The following is a 19,336-nucleotide window of genomic DNA, read 5'->3' as shown; positions in this document are numbered from 1 at the left end:
TCTTTGCATGCAGATTGAAATAGAGAGCTTTTCCTTTTAACCTAGTCAGTGGTGACTCAACAGTCCCTTCCCAGGGCCTCATTCCCTTCGCTGGGCCTCTCCTGTTTACCTGACTCATCTGTGGATTGACGCTATCGGACTGGGAAGAACGGTCCTACTTGAAAAAGTGTCCTCGTTTACCCTTATCTAGGTCACTTCTGTGACGGTTGTTGATCCTTACGAATTTAAGACTAAGACAGATAATTTTTTCAGAAACATCTTACTTGTTTATACTTTTTATTGGGTGAGAATGTTGGGAGTCATGCAAAGGAGCTAAAACAGTTCAATATCAGGAAGCCCTGCAGTGTGCACAGTGGAAGGCTTACGTGGCTGAGGGTGGATAGGAATGCAGGTGGCTGCCGTAGGGAGGATGGGCTGCGTGGGGCAGTGAAGACAGGTGTAGTCATCAATTGTGAAAAAAGAGGATTCATGAGGACGGCAGGTGGTGTTGTGGTTAAGGGTGCTGGGCTCCTACATGGCCGCTCCTACATGGCCGACCGTGGTTCGAGTCACCCAGCTTGCTTTCTCTGTCTCTCTCTCTCTCTCTCTCTCTCTCTCTCTCTCTCTCTCTCTCTCTCTCTCTCTCTCTCTCTCTCTCTCTCTCTCTCTCTCTGTGTGTGTGTGTGTGTGTGTCTGGTCAAATTAAAATGGATAAGTAAATAAATAAAGTTAAATAAAAAATTAAAATTAAAAAAAGGATTTAGACTAGACCAGGGGTCTGTGAAAATGTGGAGTCTCTAGGAAATAACATTTATAAATGTGTACTGAAGGGCCACGTTCTTCACATATACTATATGATGTTATCCTGAGGAAAACTGAGGTAAAGTTGGTCTCCCAAATTTAAAGATGGGAAACTGAGTTTCAGAGATGTTGGTAACTTACTAACACAAGCCAAGTCAGCAGAATTCAAACCCAGCTCTGCTTGACTAAATGTTATGCCCATCTCACCAAAGTAATCAGTGTTATACTGGTAAAGCAGAACCAAGCCGAGACCAGCAGACGGCACAGTGGTTAAGGCACTGCACTTCCCATGGTTGACCGTGGTTTGAGTCCGGGACCTGGCAGCTTGAAACTCATGCTGGGCGTGTGTAGGTGCATGCCCAAAACCCCAAGAGGAGAATGGAGGATAAGGGATGGCAGTGTGGCCCACCCCACCCCGCTTTCTGTCTCTGTCTCTCAAGCAAGTACATAAGCCTATAGCAAAAATCTCAAAAAATTTAAAACAGAACCACGTCCATAATTGACATCTTCACTCAGAACTGATTACTAAGTCTCAGAAAATAATTTTCGGCATCAGCACGTATTGAGTTGTGTTGATATTTAATAATCTCTGGTAGAAAGCGTAGTTACTGAGCAATGGCAGTACTTTAAATACCATTTCAAACCTTTTTCATGTGTAAACTCATTTATTCTTCACAGCCTTCCTGTGGTAGCTATTAATATATGGTCATCCCCATTGCATAGATGGAGAAGCTGACACGGGAGAGTTAGGTACCTGGCCCGAAAGCACAAAGCCAGAAGCAGCAGGGACAGGCAGACCTTCCGTGGAACCACCTTGCGATGCCGCGTCCCCTGCGGCGTGTACAGCCGTGAGCACATACAGTGTGCCGGGCACTGCAGGAAACAGGGACTGGGCATGGTCCCTAATGTGACAGACGACAGAAAGGGACAAACGACCCAAGGACACGGGGACTCGCACCCAGTGAAATGGGGGGAGGGAAGTGAAGATGCCGAGAGAAGCTTCCCTTGAGAGACTTGGCAAAAAAAAGGGAAGGAGGGGACTGAAACGGGGGGGGGGCGGGAAAGGGGACCACGGTTTGCTATATGTCCTGGTTGATACAAGTACAGTGGTCAGTTCTGAGGTAAACAGTTGGTGCAAAAACACGGATGACTTAGAACATAAGGAGGAAAGCTGCAGGGCGGTCAGCCCCACAGGATTCTGGGGGAGGGGAGATCAAGGCGTGAGAGAGGTAGTGACCTTACTAGGTCTCTGAGGAAGGAGGTGGTGAGGGCAAGCCTGCGGAGGGAGGTCACATCAGAGGCCCTCTTTTTCAGTGGGCGTGTGGGTAGGAAAGTTGTGATTAACGCTGAGCAGGAGTGGGCTGGCAACCAGGAGGTGACAGAATGGCAGACAGCATCCAGGGCCACTGAGGTTGAAAAGCAGCCCCGGTACTGGCTCCAGCACTACCAGATGTAAGAGATGAAGCATGGTTAACGCAACATACATAACCTGTACTTGAGGATGGAATTTTTTTTACCCATCTCAGCTGAATTTTCCTAAGATTTACCTTATTTCCTTAATTCTAAATACTGTTAGCAGGTAAATTTTTACCAGGTTATTTTTTAAATTTTCTAGAAGGCACATTCACTCAGAGAGAGAGACAGGGAGGGAGGGAGGGAGGGAGGGAGCAGCACCTCTCGATGGAGTGTGATCACACTGCACTGAGTCCCCTCCCCTCCATTTCTTTCACCTTAGGGATTTGGGGCATGTGTGTTATACACGCCCTCCATGCGTGTTTTAAAGCTGCCTTGTCTGGTACTTGAACCATGCAGACAGCCAGCTTCCTTCACCATCAGGCTATGGGGCTAGCATGCACCATGTTCTTGAGTCAAACTTAACAATATCCCAAATGTAAGGGAAGTAACAGTACGTTCATAAATGGCCTAATTTTGTAGCGGCTGATCTAGTTACTGTTTTGAACTCACTGCCTCTTTGCTGTATACAATAGCAGAATCTTTGAATAACTAAATGGGCATTATATTTCCTGTCTTGTTTCTTCATGAACGCTCCACCTTGCAATGTGCACACACACACCAAAACACATAGACACTCGTTTTACTTAGAGGTGCTCTCAAATGAGGGTAATTTTGTCCCTGAGGGGACATTTGACAATGCCTAAAGACAATTTTCATTATCAAAACAGGTGGGAGCTGCTCATACCTCAAGTCGGTAGAAGCAAGGGATACCACATACAGGGTGCCACATACAGGATACCACATACAGGGTGCCACATACAGGATACCACATACAGGGTGCCACATACAGGGTGCCACATACAGGGTGCCACATACAGGATACCACATACAGGGTGCCACATACAGGATACCACATACAGGGTGCCACATACAGGGTGCCACATACAGGATACCACATACAGGGTGCCACATACAGGGTGCCACATACAGGATACCACATACAGGGTGCCACATACAGGGTGCCACATACCTGCCCAGGGTTCCACATACAGGATACCACATACAGGGCACCACATACAGGGTGCCACACACAGGGCACTACATACAGGATACCACATACAGGGTGCAACATATGGGATGCCATATACGGGATACCACATATGGGATGCCACATACGGAATGCCACATACAGGGTGCCACATACAGGATGCCACATACAGGGCGCCACATACAGGGTGCCACACACAGGGCACTACATACAGGATACCACATACAGGGTGCCACATACAGGATGCCACATACAAGGTACCACATACTGGGATGCCACACACAGAGTGCCATGTACAAGATACCACATACAGGGTGCCACATACAGGGTACCACATACAGGGTACCACATATGGGATACCACATACAGGATGCCACATACAGAGTGCCACATACAGGGTACCACATACAGGGTGCCATATACAGGATGCCACATACAGAATGCCATGTACAGGGTACCACGTACAGGGTGCCACATACAGAATACCACGTACAGGATGCCACATACAGGGTGCCACATACAGGATACCACATACAGGGTACCACATACAGGATACCACATACAGGATACCACATACAGGGTACCACATACAGGATACCACATACAGGGTGCCACATACAGGGTACCACATACAGGGTGCCACATACAGGGTAACACATACAGGGTACCACGTACAGGGTGCCACATACAGGGTACCATGTACAGGGTACTGCGCACAGGGGACCATGCACAGGAGACCACATACAGAGTACCAAGAATGACCCAGCCCAGTATCAATAGGTAAGGGCCAACAACTCCTGGCTTAGAGAAAAATCAAAACTGAAACTTAACTATACAGAAAATAATTTACAAATACCTATCTAATGTCCAAAGTACCTATTACTTAATTTTTTAAAATAACATTTTGGGATGAGCAGGTGGCATAGCAGTTACGTTGCTGGACTCCCACATAGTCGACTGCAGTTCACGTTCCAGACCCGGAGGCTTTAAAATCATGCTCGGCACATATGTGTGTATGTCCAAGATCCTAGAAGGAAAATAGAGGAGAAAGGATTGCGATGTGGCTATCCCCCTGGGGGGTGATTTCTCGCTCTCTCTCTCACTGTGTCTCTTTTTTTCTCTCTCTGTCTCTCTCTCTTTTTTTTTCTCTTTCTCTCTCTGTTTTTCTGTTCAGCAAGCCCACGTGCCCTAAGGCAAAAGCCTCTTTAAAAAAAAAAATTGGGGGCTGGCAGGTGACATGGTAGTTAAGGGTGCTGGACTCCCACATGGCCTACTGCAGTCTGGGTCCTGGACCTGGCAACCTTCTTTCTCACTTTCCCTCCCTCTCTCCCTCTCTTTGTCCCTCTCTAGTCAAATTAAAAATAAATAAATGAATAAAGTTAAACAAACTAATTCTTTTTTTCTAAGAAGCATTTTATCTTAGTATTAAACAATAACTGTTGCTACCTTAGAAGAGTGAGAAGTTTGGGGAGGTTTTGGGTGTGGTTTGGTTTTGGCATATGGAGCCCACTTTTTTTTATTAGAAAGTTGGTAATTATCCTCTGTGACGGTGGTTTTACTTAGCAAGCTCACATACCCCTGCATCCGTAACTGCCACTTTCATAGATTCTGCCCTGAGGGCCCTCTTCAGTTCCGCTTTGACACTAGAAAGGAGTGGAAACAAGAACTGTTCCCCAAGTCTACCAGAAATGCCCTTTGTGTGATCCCTGTGTGTTTTCTTGATTATCATTGAGCATAGTGACCAGCACAGGGCACACCCATGAAGAACACAGGACTACGGCAGCAGTTAACAGATAACACATCTAAAGTCTCTAGTGGGTTTCACAAGCAAAGCTGTCTCAACAAATTAGAAATTCGGCAAAAAGTTAAAAGTCTTATTTATTTGCAAAAGGAAAGGATAGTTTATTAAATAAAAGTGAAAGTACACTCCTGAGGGGTTAGAAGCTGCCAAGTATGGGCGAAAAAGAGTGGCTCGGAGGTCCCGGCAGTTACACTCTGTGAGGTTCATAATTTTAGAGTCTGTAATAGGTAGTGTCGCTTGATCACTGGCTGGGCCCATTGATTAGCTTTATCTCACTGGCTCTATCAGATGTGACCGGGCCCACTGAGGTGTCTCAGTGGCTCCATCAGATGTAACTGGGCCCACTGATTTATCTCACTGGCTCTATCAGATGTGACCGGGCCCACTGAGGTGTCTCAGTGGCTCCATCAGATGTAACTGGGCCCACTGATTTATCTCACTGGCTCTATCAGATGTGACCGGGCCCACTGAGGTGTCTCAGTGGCTCCATCAGATGTAACTGGGCCCACTGATTTATCTCACTGGCTCTATCAGATGTGACCGGGCCCACTGAGGTGTCTCAGTGGCTCCATCAGATGTAACTGGGCCCACTGATTTATCTCACTGGCTCTATCAGATGTGACCGGGCCCACTGAGGTGTCTCAGTGGCTCCATCAGATGTAACTGGGCCCACTGATTTATCTCACTGGCTCTATCAGATGTGACCGGGCCCACTGAGGTGTCTCAGTGGCTCCATCAGATGTAACTGGGCCCACTGATTTATCTCACTGGCTCTATCAGATGTGACCGGGCCCACTGAGGTGTCTCAGTGGCTCCATCAGATGTAACTGGGCCCACTGATTTATCTCACTGGCTCTATCAGATGTGACCGGGCCCACTGAGGTGTCTCAGTGGCTCCATCAGATGTAACTGGGCCCACTGATTTATCTCACTGGCTCTATCAAATGTGACTGGGCCCACTGATTTATTTCAGTGGCTCTATCAAATTTGGTTTAATCAGCTAGACATCCCTCACTAAAAATCTCCTACCTACATTACCTTGGGAATTTTGGGGTGGGGAATTTTCTGCCTTCATTGGTTTTCTATCTGGTCACATAGACAGATTCTCCAGTCGCTTTACCAACTTCCATTTGCTAACTTTCTCCTGCCTCATTGTCCCCAGAGAGGCAAGATTCCTATAAATGTTTTTGATGAGTTGAAGGTAGGTGGTCTGTCTTCTGCTGGAAGGAGTAATTGGTCCTACCTATCAGGGATTGCTGAACACTGGCCTAGTGTGATCTAGGTGTGAGAGTGGGGCCAAGGGCAGGTCATTGAGATCCCCAAAGCGAGTCACTGGGAGGGCTGTTATTGGTGCTGGGATGACTGGCAGTAGGATGCAGTGGAGGCCCCGAGGGATTGATATTCGTGTTGTATGGTCATTTGCAATTTTTTTTGGAGAGGTTTTCGCTATAGGGCACGTGTGCTCGCCAGACAGACAGAGACATAGAGACAGAAAGCGAGAAATCAACCCCCAGTGGGGATGGCCACGCCACAATCCCTTCTCCTCCATTCTCCTTGGGATCTTGAGCACGCACGCACACGTGCCCGGCGTGAATTTTAAGCCACCAGGTCCGGGATGCGAACCGCGGTCTACTACGTGGGAGTCCAGCGACATAGCCATTATGCTAACTGCTGGTTCCCGGGTCATTTGCAATTTTATAGCCTAGTTTCTTCAGGTATTCCAACAAGGGCAGATGAGTCTTCACTATGGGATTAAGTAACCTAGCGACTCCTGGCTGGCTCACCACAGTATGTGTTGGAGGATGGCTTCTACAATATCCAGGTTCTTAGCGTTTTGGACAAAAGATTGAATGAAACACACCAATAGCAAAACAAAAATTTTATTAAGTAAAAGTGAAAGTACACTCCAAAAAGGTAGGAGCGGACCAAGTGTGAAAAAGAGTGGCTCACAGCACGACAAGTTTTTAAAATGAAAAACAAAAAACACACCATTTTCTCAGGGCGAACCATCATGCCAGCGAGTCCTTCATTTAACAGTCAAGCCAAGGTCTCCTGTGCAATAATGAGTCACTGACTGTGCTTTAAACTGGGCAAGACTGTGAAACTGCAGGCTTTTAAGGGTGCGGGCCCAAGCAATATAGACACTCCTTTCTCCATCAGAGTTCTAAAGCAATACAAACACAGAGAAAAAGTATGAGAACTGGGGGGACCCTCTATAAATTAATAGATGCTTGAGGAGCATATCGGTCTATTGCAATGCATGTAATATTTTAGTATTTTGATTCAAACAAACTATTACAAGGTTTCTTGAGGCACAAGAAAATTTGAAACTGATAGTCAATGCTATTGAGAAGTTACTATAAATCATAATTATACTTTTTACATATACTAACCTTTAGAGGTACATATTATAATATTTACAGATAAAATGACATCTAGGTTTAAAATGTTGGCCGGAAGGGAATTGGTTGAGCATATAGATACGTAATATTGGCCACAAGTTAGTAATAGTTGAGGCTTCATGATGGATTTGGGATATATTACTTTTCTCATGTTTTATATGTTTGAAGTATTTTTATGAATTATTTTTTTTTTAGTAAGGAACAAAATATCACCTTTTTACTGGTAAAGGTGAGTTTGGAGATAGTGACTTAAGTATGTCACTTATAGGCTGCCTGCTGAGTCCCAAAAGAGACCTGACCATACATCCTCCATAAGCCCCGTAATGACATGGAAGCTGGGTCCTGAGTTCAGTTCCTATGCAGGGATTGTCTTTACTTTGCCCCCATAACCACTGGAAGCTCAGTCAGGAGATGAGATCAGGATGATAGCCTAGCAGGGACCAGCAGTTAGCATAATGGCTATGTCGCTGGACTCCCATGTAGTTGACTGTGGTTCGAGTCCCGGACCCGGTGGCATAAACGCATGCCAGGTGCATGTGGATGCATGCCCAAGATCCCGAGAGGATAAATAAATAAAACAAAGGAAAGAAGTCAGCAGAACTATATTTTGTTTTCATACCACAAAAGTAAGATTAGTCAATAATATAGGAGAAACTTGATTAAATGGAACTGAGGGTCCAACTAAAGCTGGATTGAAAATTCCTTTTTTTTTTTTTTTTTTTTGTTTTTTTCGCGGGTCCAACTAAAGCTGGATTGAAAATTCCTTTTTTTTTTTTTTTTTCATTTTTGGCCAGAGGGCACATGCACTGGGTGTGTGTGTGTTGGGGTGGGGGGAATTGAGAACACACCCCTCCTACGAGGAGTGGTCACACCACAATCCTTTCTCTTCCATTTCTCCTTTTGGGATCTCGGCCATGCATGCACAAGGAAGGGTTCAGCATGTTTCTCAAGCCACCAGGACCAGAACTCAATCTGTGCAGTTGGCCATGCGGGGGATCCAGCTGCCTTAATGACCACACCACAGGCTAGCTCTGGATTGCAAGTTCTTAATCTATGGTTGCCCAGGCAATGGGTCTTTTACCTCATGGTGATAGCATTATATGAGACTCACTACAGTAATTAGTGTTTAGCTCATAGTGAAACACACCATGGTAACTAGTGTTTAATTGGCTCCACCTTAAGAGAAGATGTGAGAAGGAGCTGGGTGAGTTTTTAAGCAGCTAACAAAATGAAGTCTGTAAGGGAGAATTTGAGAGATTTATTAAGTGGAACATTTGAATATGTTGCTCTGGAGTGTTTCTGGGTGTAGAGCATCTGTTGACATAGAGGCTGGTGCAGAGAACCACCCAGGAGCATGTTCTTATTGCCTCACTCATTCCACCTGATGGCATTGCTCTCTGAAAGCAGAGAAAGGCAGAAGCTCATTCTTCAAATAACCTGTGTTGTTTTAGAATAGACACTACTACAGTAGCCTGCTACTTTGATCAACCTCCCTACTTCAGGAGATTAGGGCAGACAAGAAAACAAGGTGTCAACAACTTGGCACAAGCAGGGTTTAAGCTACTCTCTCTGGAGACTTCAGTAACAGAACTCAACTTTCCACTCTGACCTGGGCCCTCTCGGCTCAACAGTGAGCATGCAAGCACTAACATGTGGATTAATTATCTGAGAATGATCATGTTTTATTGCTGTTTTTATTGGTCATTTCTCTTCTCTGGTTTCCAGGTCTATGAAACAATTGGACTTAGTAGTACCACCTTGCTAGCAGAAGTGTTTCTGCCTATTCCTGAGACCACTGTTGTCACCGGAAGGGCGCCTATTGAAGAAGTGGAGTTTAGCAGTAACCAGCATGTGACACTGGACCATGAGGGAGTAGGAAGTGGTATGGAAAGCTAATTATCCTCAATGGCTTGTAGTTTCACTGTCAGAAATGAATCTTCTTTTTTCTAGTTTTCAAACAGGCAGATCATTATAAAATTGCTATTAGAAATTCAAATTAGGGGCCAACAGGTGGCATGGTGGTTAAAGTGCTGGACTCTCACATGGGTGACTACAATTTGAGTTCCAGACATGGTGGTTTGCTTTCTCACTTTCTCTCTGTCTTTTTCTCTCTGGTGAACGCACATGCCCTATAACAAATAATAATAATAATCAAATTAAATAAATGATCATTTTTAAAAGGAAATTCAAATGAAAAATAGGTTACCAAGGTATTTTTTATATACTGTCGTAAAGTAGTTTGGCAGTGTGAATTTAGAACTTAACTTTAAATCCCCTTTAATGCCTTAATGATACTACTAGGAATCTTTCCTAAGAAAATAATTTGAATTCAGGATAAAGCTTTGTGCAAAAAAGATATATGTCACATTGTTATTTATAAGGCTAAAAAGGTTGTAATAGCTTAAATAATTATAATAGGGAGACTATTCATTAGTATTTTCTTTCTTATTCATTCATATTATTCAAGTATTATTATTCAAAATGTTCATTAATATTTATCTCTTTCTCCATTTCTGATTAGATATATGATAGACCTTTTCACTCTGTCTTTCTTCTTTCTTTTTTTTCCTTTCTTTTTTTTTTTTTTTTGAGAGGTTTTTGCTATAGGGCGTGTGCGCTCACCAGACAGAGAGAGACAGAGAGACAGAAAGCGAGAAATCACCCCTCAGGAGGGATGGCCATGCCGCAATCCCTTCTCCTCCATTCTCCTCTTGGGATCTTGGGCACGCACGCACATGCGCCCGGTGTGAGTTTTAAGCCACCGGGTCCGGGACGCGAACCACGGTCAACTACGTGGGAGTCCAGTGACATAGCCATTACGCTAACGGCTGGTCCCACGTCTTTCTTATTTCTTAACCTTTCTTTAGTATACTTGATTTCTTTTTCTTTCACTGCTACATACTATGTAGTTTCTTCAAATCTGTCTTCCAAAACATGAATTCATTCTTTGGCTGTGTCTATTTATTGAAATTCATCATTGTGTTTTTCCTTCCAATTACTATTTTTGTAGAAATAGAGACTGTAATTAGGTATTTTCCAGTCAGTACGGATACGCTTTATCTTTTTCTTAGGTTCTTGATTACTTCCTTTTTTTATTCATTAATTCACTCATTTAAGGATGTTAAAAATATTTTTAATATTCTCTATCTGATCATTACAATATCAATCTGCTTATTATTCATGGTGACTTATTTTTTCATGTGCCTGGTGATTTTTTTTATTTTTTATTTTTTATTTTTTATTGATTTTTTAACTGGAGCTTTATCCACAAAAATTCTTTGAGGCATAAATCCAATTACTAGTCTAAAAGTGTGGCTACCTAGGTATTAGTTCCAGCTTAGAACCTGACAGGCTATGTGACTGGACTACTCATGTAACCTCTTTAAATATATTCTTCATTCATAAAATGTATCTAACATTACTTTCTTTAATGTCTTATAGGGTTAGTTTGAAGATCAAGACGGGATATTCAATCTGAAGGGAAGATCTTTGAAAAACAGATGTTAAAACACTTTAATAATGCTTGTTTTATGTTAACAGTAATAACTAGAAATACAAACTGATATACTATATTTAGTGCTTAAAATCTTTTTTCTTTAGTTGATTAAATATGCCGCCAAGACAATGTTTAATCATTAAATTCCAGTTAGCAGAGGCTAAATCAGTGAAGCGTCACTGTATCATAGTAGCACAAGAATAGCTATCACTGTTGCATGCCCACCATTTCCCAGGCACTAAGTGCTTTGCAAGTATAAATTTATTTCAGTTGTTGTTCCTCACTCCCCTCAGGGTTCTTAACACTCGTTTCTTCTGCCAAGAATGCTCTTTCTCAGATCTCTCACTTCCTCACTTTCTTCATGTTTTCATAAGTCACCGTTAGGCTTCCTTGTCACTTCGCATAAAAGTTTGCCTTCCCACTCCCTAAAACATAAATTTTCTATATGCCTTGTTTAATTGATTTCTTGTTATCAGTGATCACTCTTTAACATACTAAGTATTTCTCTTACTTATTGCCTCTCTCCCCTAGACAAATATAAAGTTCATAAGTACAGGGATTCTTGTTTTGTTTTGGTTTTTAACACAAAGATTATCAGTTTTGTTTCTTCACTACTGTCTTCATTGCCTACAATAATTATTTCCTGGCACAAATAGGAACTCAAGTATCACAAATTAATGAATAATAAGTATCTTCAAAATAATTCTTTGAAGGAGGTGTTGTTATCTTTAAATTACACATAAAGAAAATTAACTCTGGGTGAAGTTATAAGCAGTTTATCTATGCTCAAACAGCCATGAAGTGGCAAAGACAATATGCTCACAGGTGATCCTACTTAAAAGTGCATCATGGTAATTTCTACCCTCTGCTATTTGATATAAAGCCAAAATACTGCTTGCAAGCGTCATTACCAAAGAAAACTGTGAAGTTGGATTGAATCATGTGTTCCATCCCTACCACCATACCCAGTCCAAGTTCCGTTTGTCTACTACCTGCTTTCTTGTCAGAATGGGGCCACTTCCTCTTTCTTTTTTTTATTTTTTAATTTTTTTGGAGAGGTTTTTGCTATAGGGCGCATGTACTCACCAGAAAGACAAAGAGAGACCAGAAGACAGAAAGCAAGAAATCACCCCCCCCCCCCAGTGGGGAGGGCCACCCCACAATCCCTCCTCCGTTCTCCCCTTTGGGGACGCATGCACATGTGCCCAGCGTGAGTTTAAGCCACTAGGCCTAGGACTTGAACTGCAGTCGACTACAAGGGAGTCCAGAAACATAGCCATTATGCCAACTGCTGGACCTAGGCCACGTCTTCTTTCTAAACATCCCGTTTAATCTCGTATTTCCCTAGGAGTGCCCTTCTCATTTGAAGCTGATGGCAGTAATCAACTGATCCTAATGACTTCAGGGAAAGTGTCCCACAGTGTGGCATGGGCTATTGGAGAAAATGGAATACCTCTAATTCCTCCATTGTCACAGCAGAGCATTGGATTTCGGAGGTAATGTGTGGCTATGACAAATCAATATACAATGTTGGCATTGGTATTAAAGATACCCAGGGACGGAGACCAGCAGATGGCATGGTGGTTAAGGCATTGGACACTCCCACAGGGCCAACACGGTTTGAATCCTGGACCTAGTGACTTGTTTTCTCTCTATCCCTCTTTCTCTCTCTGTGTGTGTGTGTGTGTGTGTGTGTGTGTGTGTGTGTGTCTTAAAATAAATGAATGACTAAATAAAATTAAATAAAAAATAATTCTTTTTAAAAAGATATCTGGGGAAAACATTTATAGTATTATCTTTTTATAAGACGTTTTCAAAAAGTTCATGGAAAATATGTATTATGAATAAACTATGTATAGATTTTGATTTCTTTTTTGCACCAAAACAAACTTTTATTTTAATTCTATTTTCCACAAACTTTTTGAAGTTCACTTGTACTGTCAGGTTCCAATATTTCCAGGGTTTTTTTTTTTAATTGTTCTGAAAGTTAAAACTAAAATATTAATAGCCTAACAAATATTGGGTATTTTTCAGAGGTGACACAGTGAAAAGCACTTTATTTAACTCTATAAGGTATTCTTGTCCCCATTTCACAGCGTGTGCTCGTATACATTTGGCACTCGGTAAAAGTGCATTGCCTTTGATAAATGGTGTGGAGCTTTCTGGTTATATGAGAATTCCTATTCTCTAGTCCCTTTCTTTGATTGCTACATCCTTAGGTCTCTACTAAGAGCAGAAGAAAGGAACCCTGGGCCTTGCCGACTTAGCCCTTGGTCACCTTCTGTAGTTGACGCCTGACCAGGGGCCTGGACTGTGAGAGCCCATGGCCTGGGTCTTCTGTTACTCTCACACACGCCTTGAGTCAGTCATTTCACATTCGAGGCCTCAGCTGCCTCGTCTCTAAAATAAAGAGATTTATCCTAGTCATCAAGAAGATACTTTCAAAGCCACAGAAAAAAAGAACAAAGCTTGTTCTATTTCCTTGTTGTCCTCTCCATCCCCATAACCACCATGTCCACGTCCGTGGGGTAGAAACCATGAGATGCTCTCTGCACTTTCTAAGTCAGGAGGGATCTTAAAGGAAGGTCAGTTGTGCCTTTGAATATAAGCATTTTACACTCATTTCACTTGAGTTCAAGTGCTGGGGGATCTCCTGGATAATAAACACTTCCGGCTCCATGGGAGGAGTTATACATGAGTAACAAGATAGGTAGAACTATTTCTTTCTTTCTTTTTTTTTTTTTTTTGGAGAGGTTTTCACTATAGGGCGCGTGCGCGTGCCAGACAGACAGAGACATAGAGACAGAAAGTGAGAAGTCACCTCCGGGGGGGATGGTCATGCTGCAATCCCCTCTCCTCCATTCTCCTCTCAGGATCTTGGGCACGCACACGCGCCCGGCATGAGTTTTAAGCCACCGGGTCTGGGATGCGAACCGCGGTCGACTATGTGGGAGCCCAGCGACATAGCCATTATGCTAACTGCTGGTTCCTGAACTATTTCTTTTTTAAAAAGTTTATTTGGGGCCAGGAGGTGGTGTGGTGGTGAAGGCACTGAAACTCCTGCAGCTCAAGTCCCAAACCTGGCAGCTTAGAAAATCACATTGGACACGAGTATGTGTGGTCAAAGTCCCAGGAAGAGAATGAATGAGAAGGGACTGCAGCGTGGCCATACCCCTGAAGGATGATTTCTCACTTTCCCTCTCCCCTCTCATTGTATCTGTTTCTCCAGCGAGTGCATGCACCTTATGGCAGAAACCTTTTTTTAAAAATGTTTTTATTTCTTCCATGAGAGCACAAGACAGGCATCCCCAACAGGGTCTTCACGCTGCCACCCACTCCCAGTCTCAGCCAGGACCACAGGGCTGCGGCCCAGCATGCATACAGAGGTCTCAGGACATGAACCTCTGTCCCTCCTCTATGCTTCCAGCATCATGGAGCATTGCATTACCACGGCGCCGTGGTGGCTGGCCGGCAGAGCTGTTAATAAAGCTCCAATGCAACCATGCGCCCAACTTGGCGGCCTCTGAAATTACAGTCAAAGCTGGTGCTTAAGCTTGTTTCCTAAGAGAGGTTTTTTCATTGTTCTTGTTTTTTGTTTTCTTTTTGGTTTGGTCTCAGCTCAGTGCGCCCCTGTGACCTGGGATGTGAGGCATTCTTGGCTTCTCACATCAGATGCAGACGCTTCCTTTGACTGGCCAGGATCCAGGGATGGGGTTGGGGGTGCTTCTAGGCCTTGGGCAGTGTTATAAGAGTCAGTCACGTCTGCATTTCTACCATTCGTATTTCTTTGTTGTCCTTATAACATATTGAAAAGCAACCAAATAAAGAAAATTTGCAAAAGTCCCTTATGATAAGATTTTCTCTTGAGAGGATAAAAACTTCCTTAAGCAATGTTGTCCCGGGGAGGTGATTCTGGTGCAGACTGTCCTGTCAGTTTGTTGAGTCAATTTCTCTTTCAGTGCTTTGAAGAGAGCAGATGCCATCTCATCTGTTGGGACATCAGGACTAGCAGACATGAAAAAGTTGGCCAAGTGGGCAGCAGAGTCCAAGCTCGACCCGAATGACCCCAACAACGCCCCTTTGATGCAGCTAATCCTGGTAATGTGTTGAGAGGCATGCACACGTGTGTGTGCCTGGTGTGGTGATAGAAATGACTGCGCCTGTCCCCACACTTGCTTGCACACTACCCTCCCCTGTGTGATAACTGCTGGGTGTAACAGGCTTCCATCCAGCTCTGCTGACCTGGCTGTAGGGTCAGGCAAGCACTCAGTGCTCTGAGCCTGTCCTGTCCTCCTGGTGTGGCCAAGAGCAAATGCTCATGAGAGCACTCAGCCGGGCACACAGTCGGGGTGTGGTCAATACGAGCTGTTACTGTTTTTACTTCTACTTCCAGCGTCTGTAAAGCCCGAGGAAGGGTTTTATTTTCCCCATCCTGTAGAGAAGATTCTGTGTTCCTTGTTGATCGGATTTCAGAGCTCTTGCTCTTTCCACCAAACCCATCGGACGCTTTAAGAAACCTTGGTTTTGTTTATGATAATTAGGTTATTATTTAGGTTTTATTTAAGTATTTTACTCATATACAACATAACATTCAAAATTCTTTCTTCAGTGAATTTATTAATAAAATGGAACATTAGTTTAGTAAATTAGTTCTCTTGGCATCAAATACAGTTGGTTTTACTTCCAACTTTATAATACATATAAAAACATAATAAACAAGCAGTTCATCCAGAGGGTGTCCGTAGGAACACATTCTTAGGATCTTCGTTATTAGTATGAGCTCATCAGTAGGATCATTATAACCAGTTAGGAAAATTTTCATTTCACATCTAGTCTCTAAGTCCCCAAATCAGCTTTTGGTTCATTCTGATCTTTGACTTTATAAGCTCTCCTCCCAACATGACACTTTTTAATATGGATAATAGAACTATTAGGAACATTGGGGCCTATAACCTTAAGTGTGATCTAGCCCAGGTAACGTTTTCAAATTGCATTTCACGTACCATCTTTAAATCAGCAGTAATAGAGCACACAGATTACATTCATTGTTTGCTTTTTAACTATTCGTTTTCCCTCAGAAGAATAAAATGCAGGGACTGCCCGCCTGACTGATCTCTTGTTATAGACCAGGATGTTTGTGGCAAGATAACTTTTCCCATCACAAGACCCCATGGAATCTCTGCTCACTGACTTTGCCTCTGCCCAGGTGTAGCTCACAGCTGGCAGAGCAGCAAGCAGAGAAACAGGCGCTCCCACCGCTCAGCTGCTCGGGGTGTCCTGCAGCGCCCCCTTCTGTGCTGATGGATGGAAAAGGCCCTAGGCGTTAACGTGACTGGATCCATCTCTGGCTCACTTTTCTCATTGACCAAGTCCATGAGGTGCTGTGATTCGGAGACAGTAAAACATGGCCAGGGCTCTGGATGCAGTTGGCCAGCTAATTCATATGTACATAATATGTTGAAAAGTCCTGTATGTATTTGATTTTATGTTAGCTGTGTATATGAGTAATCTCATTTCTAGAAGGCATAGTATACGGGGCTCTGATGGAAACCTCTCCCTTTTTTAGTCTGTATATGTGGGTACTTCAAAAAGTTCATAGAGAAAGTGGAGTTAAAGCACACATTTATTTTGGTACAAATTTTTTTGTGTGTGTGTGAGAGGTTTTTGCTACAGGGCACGTGTGCTCGCCAGACAGACGGAGAGAGCCATAGAGACAGAAAGCGGGAAATCACCTCCCAGGGGAATGGCCATGCCGCAATCCCTTCTCCTCCATTCTCCTCTCGGGATCTTGGGCACGCGCGTACATGCACCCGGCGTGAGTTTAAGCCACTGGATCCGGGACTCAAATCGCAGTCGACTACATGGGAGTCCAGTGAAATAACCATTACACTAACTGCTGGTTCCCATGTACAAAATATTTTGAACACCATGCATAGATTTTTCATAATATGGGTTTCCCATGGACTTCTTGAAAACACCCCTTGTATTTGCTTGCTAACACTATTAGGAAAGCATGTACGCCAAAAGTGAAACTGATAATTTTTTTTGGAAAAATGATTTGTGAGTTTTTCGTTTGCTTGTTTTTTAGCCACTGAACGAGTATATCATCTGCCTTGTTACGTCATGTTTTAGTGTATTTAGTATTTCAAGTCTTCATTCTGAAGCGCTGATAAATATTCCCAAAGGTTGAGTGCTAGGTTCCTCTGGGTGAACTTTGCCTGTCATTTGGAATTTTGCATTTTCTATTTCTTATAGATTGCAACCAGTGGTGAATCCTATGTCCCTGATTTCTTTCGACTGGAACAGCTGCAACAGGAATTTAACTTTATTTCAGACGAGGAATTAAATAGATCCAAACGATTCAGGCTTCTTCGTCTTCGAAGCCAAGAGGTGCCAGAGTTTCGGAATTATAAGCAAATTCCAGTATATGACCGAGAAATTATGGAAAAGGTATTCCAGGTAGGAAATTGCTTTCCAAGGGCTAATTAATAATAAAATGCCTGCTGTGCCACGTGGTATACTATCATATACTATTTGTTGTTACATCCTCAGTAGCAATATTGTTTTCCCTTTCATAGAACTTTTTGTATTTAATTTTTTATTACATTAAATCACCGTACATCTTTTTTTTTTTTTTTGAGAGGCTTTTGCTATAGGGCGTGTGCACTCACCAGAAAGACAGAGAGAGACAGAGAGACAGAAAGTGAGAAATCACTCCCCAGGGGGGGATGGCCATGCCACAATCCCTTCTCCTCCATTCTCCTCTCGAGATCTTGGGCATGCACGCACACGTGCTCAGTGTGAGTTTAAGCCACCGGGTCCGGGACTCAAACCGCAGTCGGCTACATGGGAGTTCAGCGACATAGCCATTACGCTAACTGCTGTTCCCAATCACTGTACCTCTTTACAGTATACAAAATAGTTTTTCTACAGACAAGCAGATGACATAATTATTATGTCACTGGATTCCCATGTAGTCGACCGTGGTTATAAGTGCCGGACCTGGTGGCTTAACAGTGACACCGGGTGCATATGTATGCATGCCCACAATCCCGAGAGGAGAATGGAGGAGAAGGGATTGTGGCATGGCCATCCCCTCTGGAGGGTGATTTCTCTCCTTCTGTCTTTGTCTCTCTCTTTGTCTCTGGTGAGCACACATGCCCTATAGAAAAAAAAAAAAAAATCTCTCTTATAAAAAAGAAAAAAAGTTTTTCCTGGCATGAATATAGTACATATCAGTCATGTCAAAGATTTTACCATATACATTATTATCACAGAAAACTTTTCATTTTTAAGTCTGCTAAACGCTTTCTCCTTCCCTGATGGCCTTTGCCCCACCCCGATCACACGTTCTCTCCTATACTCTCTCGTAACTGCAGTTGACCCCCTTGTATTATAACTTCCTGTCCCTAGTTTCTGACACAGAGTGCAGACATTGATATACGTCGGGAGGGGACATACAATGCCTCTCCTTTATAGCTTCTCTTGCTTTGTTTAGGATTAAATCTGTATTTGTCCACTTTGTATCAAATGTCAAGGTCTCATTGTTTTTTATGGCCGAGCAGTATTCCACATTTTTTTCAATCCATTCATCTGTTCTTGGACATTTGGGTTAATTCCATGTCTAAGCAACTGTCAATGATGCTGGGATGGACATAGTTTTATTGACAGAAAAAGGAAGAAGATCGAGCAAAGCCACAATTACCAAGTACCCTTTTCCAAGCAGGTGACCCTGTCACTGCAGGAGACTGTTATATATGCCCACAGTACTGTTTTAGCTGGAGTTTTCTATTACTTTGTATAATTGCTTTATTTTAAAAGGAAAAGGTAAAACTTAAGCAGGGCCTTTGGCCAAGTTGCTTGTGTGAGCATCTTGAATTCTAACATCTTTGTTCGTTATCTTCCTTGGCTTCTGTTCCTGCAAGAACATTGTAACTTATTTGCTGACTAGGATACAGAATTCTTTTGTATTTGTAAGGTAGTTCAGCCAGCAGACTCAGAATCCTCATTATTGCATCAAAGATCAACTGTGAATCAAAAGTTAGGAAGAAACATTCAGAAGGATAATTTGATTTCAACCATGTGTGAAAAATAATTCCCTAATCTCAAGAAGAGCAGCAGAGAGTACTTTAAAATCATAAAATTACCTCCTTTTAATTTTAGGACTACGAGAAACGGTTACGAGACAGAAATGTAATTGAAACCAAGGACAATATTGATGCCCATAGGGCCATAGTAGCCAAGTACCTCCAGCAGGTAAGAAAAATTGTTTACAGCAGTCTCCAGAAGAGGAAAGGACAAAGAAAGTTCTCTACTCTTAGATATGCAATCTCTCTTTTTTTTTTTTTTTTTTT

General features: G+C 42.9%; 1 protein-coding gene across 1 annotated transcript in view; it reads left to right on the top strand.

The window, feature by feature from the left end:
• The window catches only part of CC2D2A (coiled-coil and C2 domain containing 2A), a 159,981-nt gene that overhangs the window by 100,312 nt on the left and 40,333 nt on the right, over nt 1–19,336 (top strand). Inside the window, exons 18-22 of the mRNA XM_006144894.2 lie at nt 9,212–9,368; nt 12,331–12,478; nt 14,942–15,080; nt 17,238–17,441; nt 19,146–19,238. Coding sequence (XP_006144956.1) covers nt 9,212–9,368; nt 12,331–12,478; nt 14,942–15,080; nt 17,238–17,441; nt 19,146–19,238 — 741 coding nt within the window. The remainder of the gene's footprint in view (nt 1–9,211; nt 9,369–12,330; nt 12,479–14,941; nt 15,081–17,237; nt 17,442–19,145; nt 19,239–19,336) is intronic.

Source organism: Tupaia chinensis, unplaced genomic scaffold, assembly GCF_000334495.1.
Source record: "Tupaia chinensis unplaced genomic scaffold, TupChi_1.0 Scaffold000138_1, whole genome shotgun sequence".
Classification (NCBI taxonomy): domain Eukaryota; kingdom Metazoa; phylum Chordata; class Mammalia; order Scandentia; family Tupaiidae; genus Tupaia; species Tupaia belangeri.
This window is presented reverse-complemented; position numbering and strand designations above follow the sequence as displayed.